At 38.8% G+C, this 24450-nt stretch overlaps 2 protein-coding genes across 3 annotated transcripts in view; one reads left to right on the top strand and one right to left on the bottom strand.

Annotated features, from left to right (window-relative positions):
- The window catches only part of UBAC2 (UBA domain containing 2), a 164229-nt gene that overhangs the window by 73260 nt on the left and 66519 nt on the right, over positions 1–24450 (top strand). The window lies entirely within an intron of this gene.
- LOC308553006 (G-protein coupled receptor 183) lies at positions 4962–18368 on the bottom strand. 2 transcript variants are annotated; one of them, XM_081128502.1, is made up of 2 exons: positions 18310–18368; positions 4962–6588 (listed from the first exon to the last, which is right to left on the bottom strand). In XM_081128502.1, exon 2 carries the CDS (start codon positions 6568–6570, stop codon positions 5488–5490), a length of 1083 nt encoding a protein of 360 aa, XP_080984628.1. In that variant the 5' UTR covers positions 6571–6588; positions 18310–18368; the 3' UTR covers positions 4962–5487. The 2 variants fall into 2 exon arrangements, with proteins under 2 accessions (XP_080984628.1, XP_080984629.1); XM_081128503.1 differs by lacking the exon at positions 18310–18368 and adding an exon at positions 10970–11055.

Below are 24450 nucleotides of genomic sequence, written 5' to 3'. Positions count from 1 at the left end.
AGAGATATACTCAGAGAGAGCAGGCAGACAGCTATGGTGGGAGGGAGGTGCTGGGGGTGCAGAGGTATTGAGCAAATAAGAAAAAGAAAAGAAAAAACTCATGGACATGGACAACAGTGTGGTGATTGCTGAGGGGAGGAGGGAGGTGAAGGTGGACATGGATGTGGATGTGGAGGAGGAGGTGGACGTGGACGTGGACATGCAGGTGCAGGTGGAGGTACAGGTGGAGGTGGAGGTGCAGTTGGAGGTGGAGGAGGAGGTGCAGGTGGACGTGGAGTTGGAGGTGGAGGTGGAGGAGGAGGAGGAGGTGGAGGTGCAGGTGGATGTGGAGTTGGAGGTGGAGGAGGAGATGGAGGTGCAGGTGGAGGTAGAGGTGCAGGTGGAGGTAGAGGTGCCGGTGGAGGAGGAGGTGGAGGAGGAGGTGGAGGAGCAGGTGCAGGTGGAGGAGCAGGTGCAGGTGGAGGAGGAGGTGGAGGTGCAGGTGGAGGAGCAGGTGCAGGTGGAGGAGGAGGTGGAGGTGCAGGTGGAGGAGGAGGTGGAGGTGCATGTGGAGGAGCAGGTGCAGGTGGAGGAGGAGGTGGAGGTGCAGGTGGAGGAGGAGGTGGAGGTGCAGGTGGAGGTGCAGGTGGAGGAGGGTTTAGGAGGATTAATAGGTGATGGACAGACAATTGACTTGGGGTAGTGCACATACCATATAGATGATGTGTTGTAGAACTATGCACCTGAAACCCATATAATTTTGTTAACCAGTGTCACCCCAATAAATTCAATAAAAAGGAAACAAAGTAAAATAAAAAATAAAAATTCTTCTGGTTGAAAATTGCTGCATAAGTTTATTTCTTGTTTGTGCTACTTGGCTAACACAGGTGGATGGGAGACAGGGTTGGGGAATTCTCCATTGACTCATTCAAGGACCTATGCTAACAAAGGTTCCACTATCTAGAATATTGCTGGTTGCTGTGGCAGGAGAGAAGAGTGGGACAGAATATTTGTCACTACTCTAAATGCTTCAGGCTAAACGTGACATGTCACTTTTGCTCCTACACATTGGCCAAAAGTAGTTACACATGCTCAAGTGAACTTGAGGGTATTCAGTGAGCAGTAAGTGTCTCTTCCAAGACTCTCTGAGGATCTGGCGTATATAATTCTCCTTGTTTAAGAGAGATAATATATGCTTAAGAGTGCAGACCCTGGAATTGGACTGCCAGTGTCTAGAGCATGGCTCCCCCACTTACTAGCTGTGTGACCTTGGGCAAGTCACTAAACTCTGCTGGGGCATATTTTCTCATCTGTAAAACAGGGATAGTAATGGAAAGAGCCTCACAGAATGAGTTGTGAGGCTTGAATGAGAAAACACACACACATATATGTGTTAGAGCACTGTATCCTGTAATCATTAGCAAGCATTTGTTATTGTTGTTATTATTAATCTCCTGGCTTCCAGTATAGCATCTGAAAGGAAGGCGAACGTTTCTGGCTCTAGTTGAGGGAGCCGGTGGGAAAGAAGTTGTAGTAATATGTCTGTGACTCCAGTGTCTGGACTAGGATGATGATACTGGGCAAAGGAAAGATGGGCAAGAGAGAGTGCAAGAGGAGAAAACACGAGCAAGAATCACTGGCTGAATACCATGGATGAGAGGACGGTCAGGTGTGGGTGACTGAAAGAAGCTCAAGTTTGCAGAGAAATGAGGGGGTCCCTGTGGAGAAAGATGAGCTGAGGTTCCAGTGGGGTTGGTGATGGGAGATGTCCAAGGCACAGGAGGCCCCAGGAATTAGAGGAATAGAGCCGTCTCTTAGTGGACATGTTTCTGGACGTGGTGACAGCCTCCTCCTCTGGGGTCAGATGGTTTGGATTTAACTCCTGGCTCCACCTCTCCATGTGGCCTGGCACTCTAGGTTCCTCATCGGCAGCATGGAGATAATAATGGTACCCATCTCTTAAAGTGGTGAGGGTTAAATGAAATGATGCCTGTCAAGTGCTCCAAAGAGTGGGTGTCATAAGGGTTGATAATTGTTCCTTCTTAGCTAGTCTAGCTTTTAGTTGAAAGGAGATTTGGGGATTATCTTTCAACTGATGAGTTTTTCCGCACTGGATGTAAAGCAGACCTCCCCTGGCAGCCATTCTCATGAGTGCATTTAGCCCTCCCTGGATTCAGAAGAATGGGCCATGTTGTCACCAGCTCGGCTTTTCCTTTTTTCTTTCTTACCTGAATAGTCAGTGAGCAAATGTTTTTAGCTTTGCAAAGAATAACAAAGTACAATGGGCTAAAAGGTGACCAAATTAGGCCATTTTAAGGGCTAATTTAAGATCAGTGCTTCCCTTTTTAAAATTGCCTGGTACTTTTTACTGATTGGTAGGCATCACTGCCCTTTGCCTCTTGAAATATAAAATTATTTCCAAGCAGAACATATTTCTGTAGCTACTTGTTGGGTAATTAGCTCTGTCTTTTAATAGGTATAGTTTAAATTGCAGGGTCTTAGAGGGTAGCTGTCTTCAATTACACAGATGCTCTCACATATGGAATTAAGCAGTTAGGGTATTTCTTTTCACTTCATTGAGAAATTGAAAACTTCAGATATTTCAGTAGGCCTTCAGAATTTTGCTAGTAATAGTACAGAACAGGTGCAATTCGATTAGATGGATATTTGAGAACTTCCTGTGTGCCAGGCTCTGTACCATGTGCTGTGTGTATAACAGACGACATCCTCTTACTCATAAACCCACAGCCTCACTGAGTTTATGATCTCCCTACTGTTGGTTATTTGTCCTACTTAAGGCTGATTGCCTGCTGGTATATAATGAAACAAGCCTTTAATACTTTTTTGGTCTCTGTGATTCATTTCTGTATTCTTGATGGAGTTAGGGTTGCATTCCTCATGCTGCCTCTAATTCACCAGATGCCTTCCTTAGGTTTATTTATAAAGTGTGGGCAATACTATCTGCTCATCCTGTTTCACAGATTATGTAAAGGGAGACAACATAATGTATGGACTATTTTTTAAATTATTCAGCTCTTCATATATGCCTGATGTCGTTTCTAACATCTAGCATGTACTGTTCTGTACTATCTGTACTGTTTAGTGCTGTCACTGAAGAACCAATCCATTTACACTGATTTAAACTAAATAGCTTTGAGGTGTTTTAATTAACCAAATGATCCTTTTAGAAATAAACATAAAATTATGGAAGAAATAAATAGGGTTAACTGCCATGTAACTATCAGCTCTCCTGGATGAGTTTTTCTAGCTCAATATTTTTTAAATTGTTAATAATATATCACCTGATTCATATAGAAAATACTTATGTGTTGTGATTTTCAAACAATGTATTCTATATGAGGCAACCTCCTTTGTTCTGTAACAGAATACAAAAATTATATAGCTCTGTTCCTGTTCTCCAAGTTTACCTGTTTGTGAGGGAAATGCACAGGGAATAAATAAATGTAAAGCCAACTAATTATACAAGACAATGGGAAGGTACCCCAAGGCCATGTGTGAACAGTGGCTTCATCCATTAAATAGGCAGTTAGGTCCTTTTGAAGGGGAGAGGTAAAAGCTGAGTTTGACTGGAGTACAGACTTTTTAAAAGAAAGAATTGTTCAACATAAAATTTGCCTTTTTGATAATATGGCTACTGATGATTGGATACAATCTTTTATATAGATTTGTGGTATAGTGGAGGAAGGAAGCAGAAAACTATAAACAGATAAAAGAATACATAATTCCTTTACCAAGGGACATAGATCTTTTATGCTTAAAGGACCTTAAGAATTGACTCCATTAACACTGAGGACTCTTTCATCTGCTGTGAAGGAGCATGTTAGTTCATACATACAATAGTTTATGCTCAGATGTAGTTGTAGAACTAGTATACCCTAAAGATACACAGAAATTAAGGAAGCTTTGTTTCTGGTTTTCCTTTAGTAGCTTTCGCAATGCTTCTTTTTTGGGACCCAATTCAGATGACTACATGCATGAAATTTAATGCTTTGTCCTTTCTTCCCCTTCACTTGGGAAGGTTTCTAGATGAAGGAAAGGCCCTAAGATTCTAACTTCCATCTATGCGGTCTCACCTGTCTCCATAAGGTGTTTCAAAGATCAGTGCCAGTGGCTTTAAGGTCAGGCAGCTCTTTGTGAAGTTAACGCAATACAAATCTGAAAGTACTCAGTAAATGGTGTTGAATCAACCATTACAATTAATTTTCTTATAGGCTAAAAGTTGAAAATGAGTAAGATAAGAATTTAAAAGGAAATATCTTCAGGATATAAAGCCCAATAAAAATTTAAAGTATGACTCATAATACAGTACTTCTTTATGTTCCATTACCAAAATTGATATCATTGCTAACACAGATACTGTACTGTGGTATTTCAGGATTGAGTGAAATAGATCTGAGCTGGCAGACAGGGTGACTGTATTTGCAAAGGTCATGCTACTCATACTAGGATACTCATTTGAACAAATATATAATGTTGTAAAGAATCCTAGGAACTCTACGTTTATAATTTTGCATTTTACTCCCGATCTTTTTTAGGCAAGCAGCAACTACACCACCTGCTGCTCATATTCCTACCCTTTCTGGTAACCCAGACCACTGAAAGGTACTGGGTACTACCAACCTATGAGTAATAATAATAATAATAAAATGATCCCCTAGAGACCCAAGACAAAACAAGTATATTTGTATAATTTTTTAATTCCCAAGAATAATTTAGCAAGTGGACCCTCTTCCCATTGGGTACCTCCACATAGAGCCCTTGCCATATTCCTGAGCAGTGGCCCTTAAACACTATACCGGCTGTTTGGAGGAAGAGCTCAATGCTTTCACTGCCTCCATCACCATCATCTTGTGTTATAATGTTGCTTCCCAAATCTATCTACTGCTAAATTATAGCCTCCGTGTAACTTCTGCTGTTAGTTGATAGTGAGCATTGAAGGACATACTCATAATTTTGTAGAATCCTATTTATTCCAAAAGAGTTCTTTGAAACAAAATTTAATGACTCAAAACAAAAAGCATGTGTTATTGAGGAAATAAAGTCTGAGAGTAAAAAAAAAAAAAGCACGATTGAAGAAATACGTTATCAAAAAAAGAAATATGTTACAATATTAACATTTTTACACTGGCTATATACAAACTTAACAGTCTTTTTACTTTTGCCAAATCATTGGCAAGAAATGTAAATGATTAAATTTTTCATTTACACAGAACTTTCCTTTTTATACTGAGAGTTATTAAAATAGCCTCCCTTTTGGTATAACATTCCATTTACAAATTAAAACTTTGTTTTATGTTGTTCTGTTGAGTATAAAAAAATACATATTTATCAGTTTACTTCCAAGTTGGAGGTGGGAAATAGTGCCCCAAGAAAGGAATTTAAAAGAATCCTAATTGGAAGTTGAATAATCATTTTGGTTTATAAGAAAAGTCCTGCAAAGTTTGTCATATAGTTTACTTTGCTATAAATCCAGCATTTAATTCCTTTTTATTTTCCATTTAAAGACTTGGAATGTATCATAATTTGAGTTTCTGTCATTTCACGTGAGTTTTCTTCAGGGGCTGACTTCACAGCACTGGAAATTGATACACTGACTTGACGTTTCAGCATCTTCATAACCTTTCTCTTGTACCCTTTACATGCAAAGAAATATATAAAAGGGTCCATGCAGCAGTTAAAGTTCATGAGGCATACGGTAAAGTGCAGAGAAATCTGGAATGAATGTCTTTGGCTACATTCCAGGAGATCAGGAAAACGAAGCTTCTTGATCATGTGCTGAATAATTGCTACATGGTAAGGTGTGAAACAGAGAATAAACACAACAATTATAAAAATTATTGTGTTGAGGGCCTTTCTGTTTATGCCGGACTTCTCAGCCAGTGGGTTTTGTTTGGCAGTTTTAAAGAGTTTGCAACAGATTTGAGAATAGCAGATGAGAATAATTATGAGCGGAAGCACATATCCTATGAAACATGCACCAAGCAGAATCCAGGGGAGAGATTTTGTTTCTTCAAAGTTTGGGTATTCCATGCATGTCGTCCTCTCATTCTCCTGCTTTGACATGGATTTTATGAGTAGTGGGAGTGTTTGGGCAAATACTAGAATCCAGACACATATGCAAATGCATTTTGCATGCTCAATTCTTTTCATCTTGTTGTATCGCAGAGGGTGCACCACGGCAAAGAACCGGTCGATGCTTAGACAGGTCATGAAATTCACACCTGCGTATGTATTGATGTAAAACACGAGAGCAGTTATCCTGCACAAGGCCTCACCGATTCTCCAGTCAAAGCCTAGAGCATAGTAGGCTATCCGTGTAGGCAAAGCAGTGGTGAAAAGTATATCAGAAATCACCAGATTTGTTGAATATAGGGTGGTAGAGTTGATTTTCTTCCTGTTTTGAACAATGACAACCAAGGCTAACAAGTTTCCCACAAGCCCAATTACGAAGACAATGCTATAATGCAGAGGCATTAATATCCTGGCTGTGCCATGGTGTGCGTAGAGGTCACAGTCACTTTCCTGAGGAGCTGTGGAGGGTGTAGTAAAGTTGTCCATTTTTATATCCATCAGCAGTGTTCAAGATCTCTAGAAAAAGACAAGAAGGGTAAGTCTAATTAAAAGCAGATTTACGTGCAACAGACTGATATTTCAGAGGGAAGGGGGTTTGGGGGCCGGAAGAGATTAACCAAAGAATTTATATGCATATATGCATAGCCCATGGACAAATAGTGCGGGGCAGACCTGAGGAGGGGGCGAGGGGGTGTCAACCGGAAAATAAAGGGTCATCTGTAATACTTTCAAAAATAAAACAAACAGATTTAACTCAAAGCAATATAAACTACCTCTTATAGATACAATTTAAAATTTTTAAGATTCATATAATTTTTAAAAATCTATGATAGGTAATATGGTTATATATATAGTAACAGGAAAAACAGAGTAAGATTCATGTTTTTACTCTTACAATTTGGTGATTTTGGCAAAGCCCTGACAAAGGAATTAGAACCATTTGCATAGCACAAATGTGTGTGTTTTTTGTGACAAGAGGGAGTGTGCTAACTTTTTAGGCAGAACTTTCCACTTCCTTTTTTGAATCATTGTCTGGTTAAGAATAAAATCATGTAAAGCACCCCACATTTCAGACAGGCATAAAACTTTGCTTTTAAATTAACTTTCAGTTGGACTTTTTTTCCCCCAAATGCGTATCGCTGCCAGGAAATGAAATCAGTCACGTATTTATGTTGTGAAATACGAACTCACCACAGTGATCTGATTTGTGTTAACCTAAAAAGCATAAGAAACAAGCCAAGGCCTTGTTAGGAACTGAAAGTTAGGTTTCCTTAAAAGAAAAAAAAAACAGAAGAAAAAGATGATGGTGATGAAGATGACCACGACGACCGCGAGCAGAACGACAGAGAAGAAAAGGAAAAGAGAAAGGGAAAACTTTCAAACTAATTTTATTTATTTATTTATTTTAAATATATCTTTATTGATTTCAGAGAGAGGGCAGGAGAGGAAGAGAGAGAGATAGAAACATCAATGATGAGAAAGTCATTGATTGAGCATGTACCCTGACCGGGAATCGAACCCTGATCGCCTGGATCCCAGGTCGACGCTCAACCGCTGAGCCACGCCCGGCCGGGCTCAAACTAATTTTAAACTATTATTCATGGAGTGTACATTCTTTCAGTACACGTGGTATTTCGTGTCGTGCTTTATTCACTTAACATGTTCATGGATCCGTGTAATCTATTTATCTGTTATAGGCGTAGGTCTTATGTGGATATTTGATAGGTGTTCTACAGTATAATTTGCTTAGCTCTTCCTTTGATGAACATTTGGGTTATTCCAACACTTTCCTTGTTTTAAGTAATTTTAGGATGAAATTTCAAGTCCTAAGTTGAAGAGTAGGAAATTCCTACAATAAAACTCCATATAGGAGGCTAAACGTTGATAAAACTAAGGAAGAGCACAGCAATAAGTCCTGTGAAGTTATTTTTAAATGAAAAATAATTTTCTGGTAGGACTATCTAGGTCCACAAATCTCATCTGAAAGGCACCAAAGTTAAGGGAAATTTTCAGTATATCTAGTGATGATGGTTCTCTATGATAGAGGAAAAGGACTCTCCCTAGTCATATCAAGGCCCCGACTGCAAATCCGCTTCTCCGAATGTGGTATTAAGTGAATTGGATCTCTGCTAACTTCGTTTTAACCATTTTAAAACAGTGATGCGAACAGACAACAAGGGTTATCAGAGGATTGCACTAATTAATGTTACAGGTGTGCATTACATACAGTGCTGATAGGTTAATCATTAAAATATGGAAATACAACCCAAACTAAAAGGGGACAGAAATGGAAGTGGAACTTCTTATTAACCAACAGAAAACAGAAAAGGAGATTAGGGGGGGGAAGGATAGAATGAAGATGGTAAATAGAAAATACAAGTAAGAGGGTAGAAATGTGTTATAGCAAATTTAAATGGATAGGACTTACATATTGAAAGACAGAGACTATCAGTTTGGATTTTTTAAAAATCCAGGTCTGTGCTACTTAGAAGAGATATAACTCAAAATGATTTAGAAAGAGCAAAAATAAAGGCTTGGTAGAACAGATACCAGGCAAATCCCAAACAGTGTGGAAAACTAGAGTACCAGTATTAACTTCAGAAAACAGTGAATTCAAGGCATATTCGGTATTAATAGGGATAAAGAAGGTCACTACAAAAGTTAAAAGAGTAGTTTACAAAGAACAGAAAAATAATCATGATTGTGCATGTAACAACAAAATTTGACAGAATTTAAAGGAGAAATTGGCAAATCCACAACTTAATGGGAGACTTTAACACATTTTTATTAGAATATGCCAGATAAAAAAGAAATTAAAGACTTAGATTTACCTACATGACTTCAAAGCTAACAGAATTTGTGTTGAAGGCACATGACCATTATTTGCAAATTTGACTGTGTTACAAGATCATCAGAGACATCTCAAAACTTTCAGAAAATCATGATTTGGCAGCTCACATTTCCTGTGACTACAGTGCAACTAAATTACAAATCAACAATACAAAAATAAAGGAGACATTTGGAATCTAAAAAATATATTTCTAAGGAATGCATGGGTTAAGAAATCACAATGCAAATTTTGAAGTGCTTAGAACTAAGTGACAAAAATGCTGCATGCCAAAACAGGGATGTGGCTAAAGATTCCATTGAATACAGATGCAAAGCCTTGAATGTATTTATTTTTTTAAAAGATTGAAATAGATAAGTTAAATATTTAGCACAAGAAGCTAGAAAAGAACTGAGTTTGCCCTAAGAAGGTAAACACAAATAAAAATAATTGTAGAAATTAATGAAATAGACAATAAAAGAAACAATAAACATGGACTTTATATTTTGTACAGGAAAAAGGTAAAGTGATTCTTGAAAAGGAAATCATGGGAATTGCAATTGTGGAATAAATCTAGGAAAAAACTTTGTCCAGTCTGTCTGAGAAGTAACTTTCTAAGAACTGAGACTAGGCATGAGGGGGAGAGGAAAATTCCAGGCAAAGGTTGCATTTTGGGAGCAGCAGCAAGAGCTTCTTTCATTTTTCTACTGTCTATGAAAAAAACTTTTTTTTCCCTGAAAATCCCAACAGATATATTTTATTTTTAGAAGTACTTCCAAGCAGGTTCATGGGAAATGCCTTTAAAATACAAAATGGGGGGAAATATACTGTGGAGTCTAATAATTCTCCATGTGATTAATTATTAGTGTAGAGATTAGGAAAGTTACCACTAATGTAAGAATCAGAGGAGAATGTGCCATTGCTTGCAAGTTGTAAATGCATGTCCAACCTCTTCACTGAATTAAATGCAGCATCCATTAGAGCCAAAAATGGCAGGGGGTTCATTCAGAACATTTTAAGTTAAAGCATGTTTAACACCATGTTAATTATAAAGGTGAGAATCTGCAATCCCATTAAATGTCCATCACTAGGGGATTGATTAAATGTTTCATGGTATAGCCATATAGTGGAGGACTATGCAGCCATTGAAAATGGCAACATAGATGACTGTTTCTTGATGGGGAATAATGTTAAGTAGGAAACAGATTACATAACATACCACTTCTTTGGGAGGAAAAGCAACTGTATACACACACACACCTGCATGGATATATATGCCAAGTATAATTTTGTAGAAGTAGTTTTTAAATTTTATATAATCAAAATTTTTGACATTGAACATGAATTGGCTGTGAAATAAGCAAATAGGTAAATATATCTTTTCTAATCTGAGGAAAAAATTTTAATTCAGCTGTTTTGGTAATAACCTTGTCATGTGACACACTTTTTAAAAAATTGTTTATATATTTGTTTGTTTTGTTAATTCTCACCCGAGGATATTTTTTCCATTGATTTTCAGAGATAGTGAAAGGGAGAGGGGGAGGGGGAGGGAGGGAGAGAGAGAGAAAGAGAGGGAAAGAGAGGGAAGCATCGATGTGAGAGAGACACAGCGATTGGTTGCCTCCCACGCACGCCCCGACAGGAGGATCGAACCAGTAAACCAGTTACATGCCCTTGACCGGGAATTGAGCCTGTGAGCCTTCAGTGTGTGGACCAACGCTCTAACCATTGAGCCATACCAGCCAAGCCTGACATACTTTTCAAAGCTAGCCCTTTAGTGCTCTTTATTCAGCTTTATGCATTAGTTTTTACTAGGTGCCTACCTTTCAGTCATGTCCCAAAGAACCCTCATAACAACCCTGCAAGCTAAGTATTACTATCACCTACCTACTTTCCATGTGAAGAAACTTGAGTGTCAGAGAGATTTAAGGTCATGCTGGATCCTTCTCTCTGATGACCTGGTTTTCAAATCTACTCTTTCCAATCCTTGGCAGGGGCAGCTAGTTCATACTGCTCTTGAAATGAGAATTTGTGCTTTCAAAGTGGCCTAGGCTTTCGGGCTCTCTTTACCTGTAAACAAACAGCCTGGGTACCACGTGGCCCAGCTTCTCCAGAGCAGGGGAATGATTCTTCCTAAGGACAACAGGGTTCCCACTTCCATGTGAGGTGCCTTTCCAGATGGGAAGCCAGACCTGTGGACACCGAGTTTATAGAGCCGTGAAAAAAGACTGTTGAGGGGCCTCTAACTACCCACCCTATCCTGTGTCAGTCAAAGAAAGGCATTTGCACAGTTTGGTCATGTAAATGTCATGGCTCAGAAATGATCTTAGGTAAAGAAGAATCTACACTGTTTTGAGATATGTTCATTTGGATATTTAGTAACCTGTCGAAGGTTGATTCCATTAGTCAACAACTGCAGTGTACTACTTTCGTTCTTGCTTACATCTATCTCCATTATTAATGCTATAGTCTTAGTCAATTTTATCTTTTCCAAATTAACAGAAAAATCCTTTCATGAATTTGACTGTCATTATTCCATTATTATATTTTTGATGGTATTTTATTTTAATTTATTATCATCTTTTCTCAGAGATACTATTTTATACTTTAATCATCTTAAAATTTCTTTCCCGAACCTTCACTTACCCCATTCTTTTGTTTACTGATAATTGTTTTTAGTGCCTCCATGTGCTAGGTCCTGGAAATACAGATATGATATCTTTTAATACCCGAAGGCATAAAACTGAAAGATGATATTTGGAATGTGACATTATTTGTGTGAGGTGTTATCTCAATATTCTCTGCTGTGGTTTCTTCTCACACACACCAGGGTTCTGCTTGCTGTTCTCATTACAGTGCTCCTTTATGAGCCTTTGGATTGCAGATTCCTCTTTTAACCATTCCTTTTATATTCATAACTTACTTACTTCCTTTCTTTAGCTTATTTACTTTTGAGTATGTTTTAAGCATTTCGCATTTTTATAATTATTAGGCAACAGCTTTTGACCTGTTACTTAGGATGGATATACCAAGTTGTTCTTAAAAGTGCTTTGGCTTGTTATTTTATGGCATAAAGAAAAGCACAAAGAAGTGTTTCTTCTAGATATTTTTTCCTTAGAATACTTGTATGTATAAGAATTATAATTTCCTCACAGTGCTTTCTAATGAAAAGATATGCATGGTCCCTAAGCTATCCTTAAAGCCCCACACCCCGAAGGACATAAATAAGGACTGCAACCTTTGCCCTGAAGGCACGGATAGTAACTGGGCTGCATGAAGTGTGGGTCCTTATTCAGGTTCCACCAGAGGAACACCTTTTCATCCTGAAATTGAACTGCCTGGCAACTACTTTGGCAACCATCTACACCAGTTCTCTTACTACTTTTGTTAATAAGCAAAGGAGACAATCTCAGTGTTGTCTCTGTAATGTGATATTCATCCTTCCAACTTTACTATTATCCTAACATGCGTAAAACAGCAAGTTATTCCACAGTGAAATATCCTCCCAAGTATTTTTAGTTATGTTTTTGGAAGTGGGCCTGTGTATGTTTTTCTCTAGAGTTGAGTTCATTGCTAATAGAGGAGCTAACGTTTCTTAAGACACTATCATCTCATTTTTGCATAACCGGACATGTTGACATGAACTGGCAAGTTTTTTCTAGCCACAGAAAGGAAAAAACAAAAGCCCCCCTCCAAACTCAATTATTAGTAGTTAAGAAAATTGTCTAAGCTCTAATATAACTTGTACTCTGGAAATATTTACCTTGGACACCAACTTGGAGCCTTTTTGAGATTTTTTACAGGGTACACATAGCAACCTTCTGCAATCCCAATTTACTTGTTTGGAAATTATTTTCTTAGCTTTTGTTTGTGGCAGAAACAGAATAAACTTTCACTATATTCAAAGATTTAGTAAGTGCTAGAATACCAGCTTTAGTTTTTGCTTTAAGATTCCTAAAAAGTCACCATTACACCCAATATTCTCTTAATAATCATCAACCTTAAATGAAAAGAGGTTAAACTTCTAGTGATTTTGTTTATATTCAGGCCTCAGCAATGAATGGAATGGGTCAAGTCATGTTGACATGATAATTATTAGGAGGTGACTTCTCTATAAGGTGAAGTCTGCTCAAGAATGTTTACACATCGAGACAGTCTGACTCAAATTCATAGTGGCATGCACCAAAGAGGAAGTCAGGAGCACACTTTCAAAAACAACCATGAGAGCCACAGAAATGTGGATATATATAATACATGAATTATATTTGAATATTGTTAAATGATGAGTGTTTGATCCAGTTCTTTCTCTGATTTCTGTTGATAAACTATCCTTTGGCTGTTTTAGAGATAAGGTTGAGGGAAATTTTCCTGAGTGAGAAACAGTCATATCACTGGGAGAGGAGGGGCAGACAAAGGCTTGGGGTTCATTGGAGTAACAAGGATCTGTCTACTGAGGAAACAGATCAGCACAGATATATTAGGATAGCAGGCTGAGGCTGTCTAGTGCCCTTAGGAATACATACTTCGTGGAAGAAAGAAATCATTGCTGCTTTTTCCAGTTACCTAGTTTTCTAAGTATTTGTCAATTACTTGAAAAAGCGTCCTTAACTTCTGATTGTGGAAAGGAAATCTGAGGCACAGACAGGCTGTGACCAGCACAGGCACAGCCTCTCATCACTCACTTCTTCAGCAAAGTCAGATTGACCATTTCATAGCACTGCTCCTCAACTGCTTTAATAGTACACACCCCGGTTAACCTAGTAAAATAAATCTTTCTACACTATTAGTTGATTTTTTTTTCTAACCAGCTTTGAGTCCTAAATTAATAGCTAAGACTGTGTCCAAGATTCATTTTTTGGAAGGGAATATTGTCCAGAAAGGTGGCCCACTGGCAGCTGCCTGTTCTTTCTCAGAAGAGAACCTCACACGTGTGTATATATTCTGAGTAGAGTTGTCCCTGGTCAATGGTGTCTGAGGGACTTTGCTTTCCTGCCTCCCTGTAGCTCACTTTTTCTGGGTTGTGGAAATGTGACCCTGCTGCCACCCCACGACATGATCTAGTTCTGACTCCCACTCACTGGGTCTGCAGAGAATCATCTACAGGACGGTACATGGAGAACTTTTCAAGACAGAAAACTAGTGTTTGCCAGTCTGCAGTTTCTTTGTGCCTCTCTAGTGTCCTGAGCTCAGTGGACACTTGGTGAAGACCACCTCCAGCTTCTGTAAACATGTACATTGGAATCTCTGGGAAAGTGAAAGGTGCCTGACATTTAAATTATTTGGTTAAACACCCACTCACACATCAAGGGTTTTACATGTTCCAGCTATTTTTCTTTCACCTTTCACTGATTATTCCTTGTGTGGCTTTCGGTCAACTTTCGTAATGGCAAGAATGCTATGAAAGCTGTCACAGATGAAGACAAAGGAGGTAGTAGCACTAAGGACTTGAATTCTATGACATAATGTTTAGGACTGTAAGAAAAAAGAATCCCACAATCATCATTTCAAGAGTAAGGAAGACAAATACTGTCTTTCCCTGTGGCATGATTTGACTTACATGCAGGATAACTAACTGTGATATAAAAAGGCTCTTTATAATGAAGGTCTGAGTCTCTATCATATTTTTCCTCTGAGTCCAAAATGTTCCTAGAAATAATATGTACCTGTTCTCCTTAAAGTTCTAGGGAGTTTCAAGTTTTGGGTTTTGTCTCTGTTATCTCATGGAAATTAATCTGGAACATTAAATATCCTCGTTTTACGGATAAACGGAATTAGGTCATTTGTTCACGGTTCTCCCTCAGTATAGATGCCAACTCAGGGAACATGAGGCAGCCAGGACTCTGTGTCCCCCCTCACCCACTACCTCCAGCCAGTCAGCATTTCTTATGTCTGCAGCACATTTATGTCTGTTGCCTGCCTGTGTGTGTGCTATTTCCCACCCCTGCCAGCCTTCAGGCCACCACCCTCACTTCTGTCTGCAGCCATTACAGCAGTTCCTGCAACGTGGTTCAAATGGTGCCCATTGAATTCCAGGCAAATGAAAAGCTCTCCGTTGTGACACACACTTTCCTTCATGATCGGGCACCGCTTCCCTCTTCAGCCGGGTCTCTGGCCACTTTTCTCTTATAATGCCCTGGCTCCAGCCGCACTAAATTACTTGCAGTCCTTTGATGTCCTGTATTCTCTCTCAGCTCTTTACATTTCTGACACTCTTCCTTCCATCTTGATGCCTCCTCTCCTCTGTCATGTAATTTTAGTTCCTACTTTCCTTCAACTTATTTCAAAATCAGCTGCTCCTGGAAGTGTCTTTCATTTTATTCTCTCCTGCTCACTCACCAGCACCCTACGAAAGGCAGTGTGGGCCATCCTTGCTAGGGACTATGCTTTGTAATACCGTCAGTATTGTTGGTTTTTGTTGTTGGATGTATTTTTTTTCTGTTTCCCACTAGCTGGTGAAGTCCTATGAGCAGAGACTGTATTGTTAAGTTTGTGTATCTCCAGCTGACCCATGATTGATGCTTAGTAAATACTCATTAGCCCTGGCCAGAGTGGCTCAGGTGGTTTGAGCGTCATCCTATACCCCAAAGGGCCATGGATTCAATTCCCAGTCAGGGCACATATCCATGTTGGGGTTCGATCCCTGGTCAGAGCACATGCGGAGGGCATCCAATCGATGTTTCTCTCTCACATCAATGACATCAATGTTTGTTTTTTTCCCCTCTCTCTCCCTCTCCCTCTCTCTAAAATCAATTAAAAAGAAAAAAAAATAGAATAGCAAAACCCCAGCTCTCTTGATCCTCAGTCAAGGGTTCTTTAGATTAGACTATAGTAAGCTCTTGATTAATAACAGTAACCAGTATTATTAAGCACAGAATGTTCCAGGCACTGCCCTGGGCACTCTGCATATATTCACATGAATCCTTCCAAACTTTCACAAGTCCATTTGAATGGTGAAGCTGAGGCACAGTGCACTTTCGTGACTTGCCTGAAGATAGAGTTGTTAAGTGTCAGGATTCAACCCAGGCAGTTTGGCTCCAATAATCACACTCAGTGCAATACATTTTCTTCCTGGCTCCTATGTACAGCATGAGCTGATGGTATTGGTAGGAACTAAGTGAATTAGGGAGATGTCTCAAAACTGTAACACATACCAACCCCCACCTCTCTGCACAGAGAGGAGGGCTAGGGAGACGGGCAGGGGGAGGAAAGGGAAATACGTTGATTTAAGTAAAGGAATTTATTAATTTGTGGCATATTTTAAAGGTTTTATAAATGATTTTAGATTTTACTGTTTTTGACAATATTTCTGTAAAGCCATTTGGACTGAAATTTCATTTGAAAGAAAATGGTGAATACCCAAAATAGCTTTTATGTTATTAATTTATTTTTATAGTACTTTTTAGGTATTTGCAGATATTTAACAAAATATTTTTATTCTTCTTTTTGGACCTTTAAGACACCACAAGGATCTTTGTTAGCTCTACCGTGTTCATAGGATTTTCACATGCACAATCTTATCTTGCACTGAAGCCTGTGTTTTATAGACTTCTTGGGAAGCTGAGAAACTATACAGACTGGAGGATGCTGCACATCCTCAGCACACACCATACCCTAGGGCCTTACAATTCCAGCAGGCCCTTAACCAGAGCAGGGAGTAAAGTATCGTTTGTAAACTCCTTTACTGGGTGGTCAGTTCATTTTTTAAATGTAAGCTTTTTGAGGATGATGGCTTTGTCTTATAGTACAACATTTTCATCTCATAGAGTGTTTCAGAACGGTCCTACCATAGGTACCTAGTAATTGTTTATGGGATACATAATGAATGAAAGTCATTCAGTGACCTGAGTTAATATTTATTCCATTAAATGACTGCTCGTGTTATTACTGGTAAGTTCTCGGAAGCCAGTTGAATGTAATTTATAAAAAAATTACCACCACCACCACCACTTGATAGGATACTTTGTACAGCGATGTGCTCTCTGCAGTGTTGTGTCCAAAAGTACAATTAAACCCCAGAGAGAAAACATGCACTGAAATAATACTAGAAAATGCAGAGTCCAGACAGTAAACACAGTTAGAATTATGGCCATACATAGACTCTGTATGTAAAATATTCCATAAAGATCTGAAAATAAGTTCAAAAAATAATTCTCACAGAAGTGATAGGGCAAGGAAACTTTGCCTGTTGGATTCATCCTTTGACAGTTTGATGGGCAGAGGGAGGGAGAAATAATGATAACAATTTCCTAGCAGTTAGTACGAGAGCCACTGTTACAAGAGCTTAGCAGTGTTACTACTCACCATTTTACAAATGAAGCACCTAATGCCAGAGATGTTAGGTAACCTGCCCAAGGCCCCAGAGCTCAGGCTTATAACCACTACACTGTATTATAATTAGACTGACAACCCCTACCCAGCAGAAAACTCAAAACCACACCCTCCTTTAGAGGAAGTTTCCTCATAGCTTATATTTTCTCAAAAGTTCCTGTTACCTTCATTCCCAACCTAGACATAAATATTGGCAAAACATTGCATATAATTCACTGTTCTGTGATTTTTTTAGGCACATAGAAGTTGTAAAGAAAATATGGAGACATGTTTAGCCTTACTGATCATCAAATGAATATAAAGCAAACAACAGAGATACTTTATTTTTTTTTACTTATCAGATTAATGGTTTATATTTAGAGTTGAAATACTCCAGTTGGCTGAGAAACAGTGAAGCCCAGACTGTTACTGATCAGAGGGTAAATTGGTAAAATGTTTTTATAAACCAAAAACATCAATTTATATCAAAAGCTTTTTTAAAAAATATAGAAATAGACTGGGGAGGGGGATGGAACAGGGTGGAGCAGGTCAATGGGGAGAAAAAGGGACATCTGTAATATTTTTATCAAAAATAAAATTAAAATATATATAGAGAGAGAAATAATAGAAGTATAAAAAATACTTTGTACATAGGTATGTGGTCAAAATGTTACAACTCTTTAAATTGTGCTGAATAACTTGTTATATATACAATACATTTAAGTATAGGAATACCTCATCTTAAAATAGCTTTGTTCCTTTCCCTTCATATTAAAGTATCCTGAAGTATTGGCATTATCTGCCGATATATACTTGATACTGTTTTTTTATAATTGTGAGTTCACACAGAAATGCAAAGTAAAACTATTTTTTGGCAAAGATGTTTCTGGCATGATCCATTGGTTTCACCTAGTTTAATACTAGCTGATTAGAGCTGCTAGTCCCTAGAGAATTTAAGCTATATTAATAACATAATTTTTGTTAGAAATGCTTATAGCTTGTTATTCAATATATTCTTTTCCTTTACCTTATACCTTAAGTAGGCTTTCAAAGTTTTTCTTAACTCAAAAGACTGTTGAAAAAACAAGATGCTTAGTACTTACCTCTCAGTAACTTGTGTGGACCTGTGTGTAGCAGCGGTCAGGATCTGACCAAACTGAAGTAACTTAACCTTGGCATGTTGTTTTAAGAGAGATTATGCAGACATCCTTTTATGGTGGTGACTTTTTTTTTCTGTCACCCTGTGACTGAGCACAGTAATTTAGCTCCATGTATGCGTGTACACTTTTTTTTAAAAAAAATGAGAAGTGAAATTTTTCTGTTGGTGATTTTTTTTTAAAATAGTTATCCAAAAACCCCTTGGAATTTATGAATTGCTGATATCTATGGAACTTTATAAATTTTTCTAGAAAGATTTAAGTATTTAAAAAAATTATGTGAAAGAGATTGAAGCAATATAGACCTTAACCAGAAAAAAACATAAATCATAGTTACAGATGATTTTTTAACTATAGTCTGTATAAAGTATGAGTTTTTAAGTGTTTTAAGGGGAAAAAATGTCAACTTTGAGAGTTTGTCTGCCTGGAAACTTGAGACAGGGTAGTTTGCTCAACAGCTTATGAGAAAGAAACAAAAGTTTCTGTTATGAATAGGAAGAAGATGGTCTTTTGCATATATACAGAGATTAGTTGATGTTTTTAGGCAGGAGGCTAACTTGACTGATTCAGTGACTGCACGGACACAGGAACAACAAGGGAAAAGTTGAAGGGTGCATTTTGCAGCTAAAATGGAGCCTCTTGTGCACAAGATGCAGGAGACCTATGCTGTTCACCTTGGTTTTAGTTGACTGTTTAAACCAACAGTGTAACATAGCTATCAAAATGCAATCTATTTGTAGGCTAAATTAATAGAAATATAGTGCTCAAAACAAAAGAGGTGATATTTACACTTTTCCAGGACCAGTCTGGCCATTACCAGTCAGCTCTGGCTGCTGCACTTTGCAAAGGGCACAGATGACTTAGAGTGTGCCTGGGATGTTGAGGGGCCTGGATCCTAGGTCTTAGGAGAAATGGTTGAATGAGAATGTTTGGGCTTAGCAGGGATGGGATTACTATTGTCATGCATTTGGAAGATGTCTCGTAGAAAAAGGTTTAGGTTGCATATATTAGTCTTCCTAATTCCAGAGAATAGAAGGAAAGCCAGTAAGATGAAGCTACTGGAGACTGCGTTCAAGTTAAAATATGTGTTTAGTTCCCGAAAGTTAGGATCATAACTTATTTAGATGCTTGCATAAGCTGGGTGACTATTTTGAAAGATGGTATAGAGAATATTAAATCATTTGGTAGGAATTTGTAGCTCTGTGACCTCAGAGGCCCTTTTATTTTTTGTGGTTTTTTTTATGTGTATGTGTTGTTGTTTTTGTAATCCTCACCTGAGGATATTTTTTTTCATTGCTTTTCAGAGAGAATGGGAGAGGGAGGGAGGGAGGGAGGGAGAGAGAGAGAGAGGGAGAGAGAGAGAGAGAAGAGAGGGAAAGAAAAAGAAACATCAACGTGAGAGAGACACATCAATTGGTTGCTTCCCACATACATCCTGACCGGGGCCAGGAATTGAGCCTGCAACTGAGGTACGTGCCCTTGGCCAGACTCGGACCTGGGACTCTTCAGTCCGCAGGCCGACGCTCTAACCACTGAGCCAAACTGGCTAGGGGAAGGCCCTTTTATCATAAGAGTCTGTCAAAATGGCCACGTGGTTTTAACCTATCAGTGGTATCTTTTCATTTAGAAGCTTATTAGGTTCTTCCTAACTAAAATGCTGAAGATCTTTGAAGAAACCTTATCAAACGTAGAGCAATTATTTAGGGCTCCACCCCACAGTTTATAAAATAAAGTCATTGAACTAAATGGTCACCAAGATAATTCCCAGTGCAAAAAATCCAATGAAGGGAAATAAGAGATTTTTATGATTTGATGAATAAATATAAAATATTGTAGAACTTGTTTCTTTAAAATTTGGATAGAAGAATACTTGAAGAGGACACTGTTGAAGTTTTTCATTTTGTTGAAAGGCCATCCTAGTGGGATGTGTTGGTTTTTAATTTTTGAAATCATTTTTATTAAGTAAACATTGTTATACAATGAAGAACCCAACTAGGTAAAGTAAATGTACTAACAAACTGGGTCTACCTCATTTTTGTTATTAAAGTAGTCAAGTATATAAGGAAGAGGTGATGGGGCATTGTCCTACAAGATGCTGTTGAGGTTTAGGGTAAGATAATTTCATGAGCTCACAAACCTTATTTTTATTGTTGTTGAAACTTAGCAGGATATTTTCAGTTGTACTCTATAAAAGTGGAGTCAACGTCCTTTTCTGTATAAGAGGTAATATAGACATTTGTGACCTGAACTGAGTGTTTCTGTTATTTGATTTTTTCTGTTGAGTATGGTTTTGAGTATATAGTAGATAATAAATATTAGTGGAAGAATGAAAGAATTCTTTATAATCTGTTTTCCTCTTTTCTATACTTCAGTCTCATATGCTTAAGCCAAGTAGGGCTTCCAGAAGCTAGCTATCCACAGTATGAAAAAGGTCAAACTGAACTTATTGTTGACAGTATAAAGAACAGATGTTGTCATAAAATAAGGAAAAGAGAAAAACTGGTCAGTGACTAATAGCATGATATTTTGTGAAGCCTGTGTGTTTAGAAATAGCAATGGAAAATTTCTACAAAACAACCTATATGACCGTGGTCTGAAGTGTGTGCTTTTGTATTATGGTTGCATGTGGTCTAGTATTTAGTCATCATTGAAAACTACACAGTGATTAATAACTTCTAAGGAATTTTAAAACTTCTGTTGGTATATAAGACTTTAACTGTGGTCATTAAAATTCCTAACAATATTTTTTTTTATTTTACATTGAAATATAAGTTCAAACAAGAACTCTGCTTCAGATTTTTTTATTATAACATCACTTTACACTTTATTGCTAAATGTAAACAGAAGAATTTCAATAACTTAAGTACCTTAAAGAACATGTTCTGTGGTAAGAGATCTCAAGTGCAACCAAAATAGAGTTTTCTTATTATTACCAAGATACCAGCAGGCCATATTTTGAGTATATATGAAGCCATATATTTTAAATATATCTTTATTGATTTCAGAGAGAGGAAAGGAGAGGGAGAGAGAGAGACAGAAACATCAATGATGAGAGAGTCATTGATCGAGCCCGCAACCCGGGCATGTGCCCTGACCGGGAATCGAACCCCTATCGCCTGGATCCTAGGTCGACGCTCAACCGCTGAGCCACGCCCAGCCGGGCCCCTTTCCTTGTTTTATTATTTTTAATAGGATTAAAATATATGGCTTCGCCCAGCCGGGCGTGGCTCAGCAGTTGAGCGTCGACCTAGGATCCAGGCGATAGGGGTTCGATTCCCGGTCAGGGCACATGCCCGGGTTGCGGGCTCGATCAATGACTCTCTCATCATTGATGTTTCTGTCTCTCTCTCTCCCTCTCCTTTCCTCTCTCTGAAATCAATAAAGATATATTTAAAAAAACAACAACAAGGAAAGGGGCCTTTTTTAAAGCAAAAGGCAAATTCTGCTGTATGGATTTACAATTTTTAAAAAATATTTTTTTATTGATTTCAGAGAGGAAGGGAAAGGGAGAGAGAGAGATGAAAACATCAATGATGAGAGTCATTGATCAGCTGCCTCCTGCACACTTCCTGCTGGGCATGGAACCCACAACCTGAGCATGTCCCCTGACCGGGAATCAAACCGCAATCTTCTGGATCATAGGTCAGTGCTCAACTGCTAAGCCACACAGGCGAGACTGGTTTTATGATTTTAAAGAGAAATTCATTTACTCAATGAATATTTATGGAGCAATTATTCTGTGCCAGGCATAGTTCTAGATAGTGGGGCTAAACCAGCGAACAAAACTGACAGAAATCCCTGCCCTCATAGAGCTTCCATTCTAGTCAGCAAGACAGATAATAAACAAGTCATGTAGCAGAGTAGCCAGTTATAGGTGCTATGGGGAAAGGGAAATAGAGCATGCCCAGTGGGGATGGGGCTGTGAACTGTGGCAGGGGCTGCAGTCTGGAATGAGGTGGTCGGGGAGGGCTTGTCTGAGAAGGTGCTATTTGAGTAAAGACCTGAAGGGTGGAAGGCAGTAAATGATGCCCATGTCTGTGTGAAGATGGCCAGAAGAGGGAGAAGAGCACATACACACGCCCTGGGCACCGAATGCCTAGTCCTGCTTGAATGAGGCACACCTTGGTTCAGTAGGGCTGGATCAATGAGAGCAAGCGTTGGGGAGTAGTAGTAGAAGGTCAGGTTTGAGGTGGGGACACAGGCCAACTTCGACTTTTACTCAAGGGTGGGGAATCCTTGGAGGATTTTAAGCCCAGGAGTGGCTAACTTGTACTTTTTAATGAAAAGAATGCATTGCTGCTTAGTCAGCTGTGTTTGGGTTTAGATGATTTGAATTGGAAAAAAACACAACAGTTCTCTTGTTTAGTATTGATAATGATAGTTTAAGTCTCTGTTCATTAAAATTACTTTGTGCCCGGCCGGGCGTGGCTCAGCGGTTGAGCGTCGACCTGGGATCCAGGCAATCGGGGTTCAGTTCCCGGTCAGGGCACATGCCCGGGTTGTGGGCTCGATCAATGACTCTCTCATCATTGATGTTTCTATCTCTCTCTCTCCCTTTCCTTTTCTCTCTCTGAAATCAATAAAGATATATATATTTTTTAATTGCTTTAATTTTTTTTAATCCAGTAAGTAATGAGGGTCTATTATGTATAAGGATATCTATATTGGGCACTAGGGGGATGCAACATGAAATAGAACATGGTACTTTCTCACAAAATTAATAATCTAATGGTACAACTGTTTCATTGTCCCTAATTTAATGAGCTCCCATGCTATGTCAAGCACTGTGCCAGATGCTGGGAGGGCCAAACAGTGCATTTCCTTCCCTGCCATGGGGTGTGCTCAGTCTAGAACCAGGACCAGATGAGTGAGGCACACAGGACTGATCAGCTGTGCTATGTACATACCTCTGCTGCCCGGTCCCTCTCATTCTCCTAACAACACTGGGAGAGGCTGCATTTTACATATTTTTGTGTTTTCAGACCTGACCCAGTGTCTGGCACTTGGGTGTTTACTGGTTGGGGTTTTCCCTGTTCTAGCATTTGCTATGTTGTTGTAGATGCCTGTTGATGCTGCTGCCATTAGTCACATTTGCAGCGTACATTTGCATTTGTTTTGAATATTAGAATTGAGAGGATAGTGAATGGTTTTTTAATAACACGACCTCTGTCTACAATGAGAAATGCACAAGAGGCTAAGGGGGTCCTGTGTTTCTACAAAAAGTGTAGTGAGAACATTTCTTTGTGTTAGTGACGAATATTTCTTGCATTTTCTTATGGTAAAGAAATAGTTCTTTATACTGATGCCACTCACCCAAAAAAATGGAAAAATAAAAAAATTGACCGAGTAATTAAGCCAAGCGTTTAATGGAGAATGGGTACAAGTGTGTGTCCAAACCATTCTGCTCGTTCATGTTGTCTGCCTGGCCCTTGTAAGAATGTATGTTTGAGATCGTGGAGTTAATTTCTTGAGATTGGCGACTGCTTTTTACTCATTGATATAGATGGAGCTCCTGTACCTGGCCTACTGCCTCTCACGGAGTGCCCAGGTGATTCACTGAAACAGTGAAACTGAGGTAGCTTTGAAGGCAAAGAAGAGAGCTATTAACCACCAACAGGAACTGGAGAAATCACTGAAAAGAGTTGAGCTCTGTCATACACCATAAGTGTCCTCAGCAGGAAAGTGGAAAGGACATTTAGGTTGAAAGAATAACCTGTGTCAGTGAATAGTCAAAAGGACCTAATGTGCTTAGGGAGCCTCTTTGGGGGCTGGGATGAGAGGGGAGGAACCAGATTAGGGGAACAGAGAGGACTGCAGCTGTAGGAAACTGCAGCTGATAAGAAAGAATTGGAGGGCTTTGCTATTTCATGCTAATATTTCAATTTCGTCTTTGGATACTGGGAGCCTGTGGCAGGAAGGGTTTTAAACAGGGGTGTGACATAATCAGAGCTGTGTTTTGGGAAGAAAATACTGTTAACAATGTTAAGAGATGGATTAGAAAGAAGACTTTAAGTGTTAGGGCTTGTGACTTTTGAATATTCCAGTTGAGGATATCAAATTGAGTTTCACAACCTAGGTGAGAGGACA

This window comes from Miniopterus schreibersii (assembly GCF_964146895.1).
Source record: "Miniopterus schreibersii genome assembly, chromosome: 2".
NCBI lineage: Eukaryota > Metazoa > Chordata > Mammalia > Chiroptera > Miniopteridae > Miniopterus > Miniopterus schreibersii.
Note: the sequence above shows the minus strand (reverse complement) of the source record. Positions and strands in the feature narration are given on the sequence as shown.

Bases quoted from the DNA above. Each gene is read 5' to 3' on its own strand.
- LOC308553006 (XM_081128502.1), bottom strand. From the start codon at position 6,570: ATGGATATAAAAATGGACAACTTTACTACACCCTCCACAGCTCCTCAG.